Source organism: Hoplias malabaricus, chromosome 10 (genome assembly GCF_029633855.1).
Source record: "Hoplias malabaricus isolate fHopMal1 chromosome 10, fHopMal1.hap1, whole genome shotgun sequence".
Taxonomy (NCBI): domain Eukaryota; kingdom Metazoa; phylum Chordata; class Actinopteri; order Characiformes; family Erythrinidae; genus Hoplias; species Hoplias malabaricus.
In genome coordinates, this window is record NC_089809.1 from 39563839 (window position 1) to 39570222 (window position 6384).

At 47.6% G+C, this 6384-nt stretch overlaps 1 protein-coding gene across 1 annotated transcript in view; it reads left to right on the forward strand.

Annotated features, from left to right (window-relative positions):
* Positions 1–6003, forward strand: part of rhbdl1 (rhomboid, veinlet-like 1 (Drosophila)) — a 51306-nt gene extending 45303 nt beyond the window's left edge. Inside the window, exon 8 of the mRNA XM_066683887.1 lies at positions 4952–6003. Coding sequence (XP_066539984.1) covers positions 4952–5223 — 272 coding nt within the window. The 3' untranslated portion in view covers positions 5224–6003. The remainder of the gene's footprint in view (positions 1–4951) is intronic.
* Positions 6004–6384: the final 381 nt, after the last annotated feature.

Sequence of the window (6384 nt, forward strand, 5' to 3'; positions counted from 1 at the left end):
TCTGAACCCAAGATGGTAAGAGGATCACCAATTCCACCATTGTTGTGCAGAAAGATAGTGCAGCAATACCAGAATGGTGTTACCCAGCATAAAATAGCACTTTTAAGTTTAAATAGACTTTTAAGTTATCATCATCAACCGTGCATAACATCATCAAACGATTCAGAGAATCTGGAACAATTGCTGTGCGTAAGGGTCAAAGCCGTAAAACTCTACTGGATGCTCGTGATCTCCAGGCCCTTAAACGTCACTACACCTCAAACAGGAACGCCACTGTCAAGGAAATAACAGAATGGGCTCAGGAATACTTCCAGAAAGCATTGTCCACCGTGCCATCCGCCGTCGCCAGCTGAAACTCTACAGTGCAAAGAGGAAGCCATTTCTCAGCAAGCTCCACAAGCTCAGACGTTTGCACTGGGCCAGGGGTCTTTTAAAATGGAGTGTGGCAAAATGGAAGACTGTTCTGTGGTCAGATGTGTCACGATTTGAAGTTCTTTATGGAACACTGGGACGCCATGTCATCCGGACCAGAGAGGACAAGGATAACCCAAGTAGTTATCAACGCTCCGTTCAGAAGCCTGCATCACTGATGGTGTGGGGTTGCATGAGGGCTTGTGGCATGGGCAGCTTGCATGTCTGGAAAGGCACCATTAATGCAGAGAACTATGTTCAGGTTCTAGAACAACATATGCTCCCATCTAGACGTCATCTCTTTCAGGGAAGACCCTGCATTTTTCAACAAGATAATGCCAGACCACATTCTGCAGCGATCACAACATCATGGCTACGTAGGAGAAGGATCCGGGGACTGAAATGGCAGCCTGCAGTCCAGATCTTTCACCTGTAGAGAACATTTGGCGCATCATAAAGAGGAAGGTGCGACAAAGAAGGCCCAAGACGATTGAACAGTTAGAGGCCTGTATTAGACATGAATGGTAGAGCATTCCTATTTCTAAACTTGAGAAACTGGTCTCCTCTGTCCCCAGACGTCTGTTGAGTGTTGTAAGAAGAAGGGGGGATGCCACACAGTGGTAAAAAATGGCCTTGTCCCAACTTTTTTGGGATTTGTTGACGCCATGAAATTTTGAATCAACATATTTTTCCTTTAAAATGTTACATTTACTCAGATTAAACTTTTGATCTGTCATCTATGTTCTATTCCGAATAAAATATTGACATTTGCCGTCTCCACATCATTGCTTTCAGTTTTTATTCACAATTTGTTTAGTGTCCCAACTTTTTTGGAGTCCGGTTTGTAATACTTGTTGGACATACTACCTGTAGCCTTAAAACAACAGTACTTTGGCACCCCCCTCTGGATTTGCTCTTGGGAAATTGTACTTTTTATTATCCCCCAAACATTAAAATAAAATAAAAACACCCCTGGCTGTGTTTACATGCATGCATTACAAGTTTTTCACTTGACTGAGCTTCATATGCATGCTTTACTCAACAGTTCTACACTGTGTAAATGCACCCTACATTTATAGAGAAACACTGACTGTAGCACCACTCAGCATTGCAGCGCTCATCATGTGAGTCCAGTCACAGTTAGCGATGTGCCACTTAAACTCACCACTCCGGAGTTAAAGTGGATTCCATTTCATTTTAAACAGTGATTGTATAAAAGAATCCTCTCTATTTTAACCGAGGCAGCATCTCAGCCTGAGCTCAAGAGTGAGGATTAAACCACTTTACACATTGTTTACCCACAGTTTAGAGATGGTACACATCACACTGATGCTTTGGAATCTAAGAATGTCCTCCTTTGGGAGTCAGCTCCTCATCACGAGTCAGAGAGAGAGATCAGATTTCTCAGTCTTTGTGTGCGCACAAACACAACCAGAGTGTAGAGCTGTCTCTGACACACTCTGGAATTCTCTCACTGTGTCCAAGAGGAGACACTCATTCAAGTATTGTCTCCATCCGTCTCAGCAGCGCTGTGTAATATTAGAAACCTTAAAAAATAAGATTAATATTTGTATGTAAAGTGGGTCCATGTTTACAGAAATCTGCAGTGTGAGATCATTGGCCGGTCGCAAAGTAGAAATCTGATTATTGCCAGACTCCTGTAAACCTGGACGTTCCCCGTTATCTGATTACACAAGCGCATGTAAATGTGGTGATAGGATACTGACAAGATTTTCAGCAGTTATCAGATTATTTAGTGCATATAACCACACGAGTGACACGGTGTCACAGCATGTAGTGTCTCTGTCACAGCTCCAGGGTCCTGGAGGTTGTGGAGTTCAAGTTCTGCTCCGGGTGACTGTCTGTGAGGAGTGTGGTGTGTTCTCCCTGTGTCTGTGTGGGTTTCCTCTGGTTGACTGTCTGTGAGGAGTGTGGTGTGTTCTCCCTGTGTCTGCATGGGTTTCCTCCGGGTGACTGTCTGTGAGGAGTTGGTGTGTTCTGCGTGGGTTTCCTCCGGGTGACTGTCTGTGAGGAGTGTGGTGTGTTCTCCCTGTGTCTGCATGGGTTTCCTCCGGGTGACTGTCTGTGAGGAGTTGGTGTGTTCTCTCTGTGTCTGTGTGGGTTTCCTCCGGGTGACTGTCTGTGAGGAGTGTGGTGTGTTCTCCCTGTGTCTGCGTGGGTTTCCTCCGGGTGACTGTCTGTGAGGAGTGTGGTGTGTTCTCCCTGTGTCTGCATGGGTTTCCTCCGGGTGACTGTCTGTGAGGAGTTGGTGTGTTCTCCCTGTGTCTGCGTGGGTTTCCTCCGGGTGACTGTCTGTGAGGAGTGTGGTGTGTTCTCCCTGTGTCGGCATGGGTTTCCTCCGGGTGACTGTCTGTGAGGAGTTGGTGTGTTCTCTCTGTGTCTGTGTGGGTTTCCTCCGGGTGACTGTCTGTGAGGAGTGTGGTGTGATCTCCCTGTGTCTGCGTGGGTTTCCTCCGGGTGACTGTCTGTGAGGAGTGTGGTGTGTTCTCCCTGTGTCTGCATGGGTTTCCTCCGGGTGACTGTCTGTGAGGAGTTGGTGTGTTCTCTCTGTGTCTGCGTGGGTTTCCTCCGGGTGACTGTCTGTGAGGAGTTGGTGTGTTCTCTCTGTGTCTGCGTGGGTTTCCTCCGGGTGACTGTCTGTGAGGAGTGTGGTGTGTTCTCCCTGTGTCTGCGTGGGTTTCCTCCGGGTGACTGTCTGTGAGGAGTGTGGTGTGTTCTCCCTGTGTCTGCGTGGGTTTCCTCCGGGTGACTGTCTGTGAGGAGTTGGTGTGTTCTCCCTGTGTCTGCATGGGTTTCCTCTGGGTGACTGTCTGTGAGGAGTGTGGTGTGATCTCCCTGTGTCTGCGTGGGTTTCCTCCGGGTGACTGTCTGTGAGGAGTGTGTGTGTGTTCTCCCTGTGTCTGCGTGGGTTTCCTCCGGGTGACTGTCTGTGAGGAGTGTGGTGTGTTCTCCCTGTGTCTGCCTGGGTTTCCTCCAGGTGACTGTCTGTGAGGAGTGTGGTGTGTTCTCCCTGTGTCTGCGTGGGTTTCCTCCGGTTGACTGTCTGTGAGGAGTGTGGTGTGTTCTCCCTGTGTCTGCGTGGGTTTCCTCCGGGTGACTGTCTGTGAGGAGTGTGGTGTGTTCTGCCTGTGTCTGCCTGGGTTTCCGCCGGGTGACTGTCTGTGAGGAGTGTGGTGTGTTCTCCCTGTGTCTGCGTGGGTTTCCTCCGGGTGACTGTCTGTGAGGAGTGTGGTATGTTCTCCGTGTCTGCCTGGGTTTCCTCCGGGTGACTGTCTGTGAGGAGTTGGTGTGTTCTGCGTGGGTTTCCTCCGGGTGACTGTCTGTGAGGAGTGTGGTGTGTTCTCCCTGTGTCTGCGTGGGTTTCCTCCGGGTGACTGTCTGTGAGGAGTGTGGTGTGTTCTCCCTGTGTCTGCGTGGGTTTCCTCCGGGTGACTGTCTGTGAGGAGTTGGTGTGTTCTCCCTGTGTCTGCATGGGTTTCCTCTGGGTGACTGTCTGTGAGGAGTGTGGTGTGATCTCCCTGTGTCTGCGTGGGTTTCCTCCGGGTGACTGTCTGTGAGGAGTGTGTGTGTGTTCTCCCTGTGTCTGCGTGGGTTTCCTCCGGGTGACTGTCTGTGAGGAGTGTGGTGTGTTCTCCCTGTGTCTGCCTGGGTTTCCTCCGGGTGACTGTCTGTGAGGAGTGTGGTGTGTTCTCCCTGTGTCTGCGTGGGTTTCCTCCGGGTGCTCCAGTTTCTGCCCACGCTCCAAAATAACACGTTGGTAGGTGGATTGGAGATTCAAAAGTGTCCGTAGGTGTGAGTGTGTGTGTTGCCCTGTGAAGGACTGGCGCCCCCTCCAGGGTGTGTTCCCATCTTGCGCCCAATGATTCCGGGTAAGCTCCGGACCCACCGCAACCCTGAACTGGATAAGTTCTTCCAGGCTGTGAATGAATGAATAAAATAATAGATTTAATCAAACTAATAATAATTTTAATCTGAAAGAATGAATAAATGAATGAATTAATTAATGTTCATTTAAAGCACAGGATTAAACACAAAAACTAACAAAATTTTCAACAGTGAATCGGTTTATTTTATTTTGAGTATCTTTTTGATTATATTCTGATTATATTTTATTATCGTCTTTATTTTTGTCTTTTTCTTGGTTTTATTCTTTTATTTAAATGTGATTTTCTTATCTTTTATCATTTATCTTACTTACGTTATCTATTATACATTTTTAAGTTTTATATTAAAATGTATTGAATGTATTTATTGGACCAGCAGCCTGTGTCTCTTCTCTTCTGTGTCACATCTCCTTCGTGATTTTATATAAATATGAGAAAGGCATAAAAGAGGAGATTAGCTACTAACTACAGCTTGTTTAATCACGGTTACTCCTTCATATCATAAATGTAACATGACGCCAAAGACAACAGGAGCTTTTGATATAGATATAAGGCATTATTTTGAGGGTGATAACATGTGAACTGTATTCTTCTCACTCTCCCGCTCCCTCTCTCTCTCTCCCTCTGTTCTGCAGTGAGTTCGGAGGTGGGCAGAGCCGTGTGGCTTCGGTTCTCACCCCCGCTGCCGTCATCCGGCCCGCAGCCCAGCTTCATGGCCCACCTGTCCGGGGCGGTGGTGGGCATCAGCATGGGCCTTCTGATCCTGCGCAGCTACGAGGAATCCCTCCACAAACAGTGCTCCTGGTGGGTCCTTGTTTTCTCCTTCATCACCTTCCTCCTCTTCGCTATCTTCTGGAACATCTTTGCCTACGAGCTGCTGGGAGTTCAGATCCCGCCGCCACCCTGATGACACGCCCCCATCCACCCAGAACCCCTTCCCCGACCCCACGGTTTCCCTCTGGCTGAGGACGGCCAGATTGTTTTGCCTGCCGCTCCTACATTTATTACAGCTCTGACCGTTTTTCCTCCACTCGTCGGAGGAGGAGGAGGGGTCCCAACCTGAACTACAGTGACAGCAAATACAGAAATAATGTTCAGAACTGGTATTTCTTTCTCACGCCACTTACTTTATTAACACGTTCTGAACTGGAGATTCGTTCCGGACATGACTTGACTTCGATAAGTCATAGCTAGCCCTGGTTTTCTCTCATTTATTTTACAGTTTATACTTTTCCTTCCCATAAGAGACAAACAATGATTTCAAATGGTGCATTATTCTATAATTATCTCTGTTGGGTCCTTCTCTGTTCTGTATCTATGGAAACCTGAATGGAAACATAGTCCTGAACGCCAGCTGAGAGAGGATCTTGACCTTCTATGACCTTCACACTCAAGGAGGGATCAGAAGGTCACGTTCGCATCGCTGGTGGACAGAGGCCGCTCATAGTGGACCACATGCGTCCCACGGTGACCGTTGCCTTGGCTACCTCAGTCCAGTTGCCAAGGTAACCGTCATCAGGGTGTGAGATTTACACCCCCACTGCCCCCCACTTCTCTCGATGGAAACAGTGGTCAAAGAAAACCCAATCTCAGATTTCACAGCGTCGAGAACTTTCAGCGCTGTCTTTTCCGTTACTCACTTTCCCTCGAAGAACCGTATACCTACAAAAGACACTACAATGGGCATTTTCTCTCTAAGGTTGCCAGATATGTGGATATACCTCCCCTATGTGAGGATTTCTGACCGACTCTGTTGGTGGAAAATTCTGCAGTGCCAAGTTACCATTCGCCAAGCTGCTACAACAAATTGTACATTTAATATTGAATATTTTTATTTTTATTTAAGTTCCTAGAGCTTTGCTGTGGGAGGAGTGTTATTTGAGACAGTGCCATAGGAAGCTGACTTGGGATCTTCTCCTGAAAAGAGAGAACGACTGTGTTTCTGACCGATCGTCGTGTATTGTTGTGATATTTCCGTGCCATATAGTTATATTTGTACCTCTATTTATTCAGATCATCGCTCTGTGCTGGCGGCTTCTGTACGCTGGTCCCGTTGAACTGGGGGAAA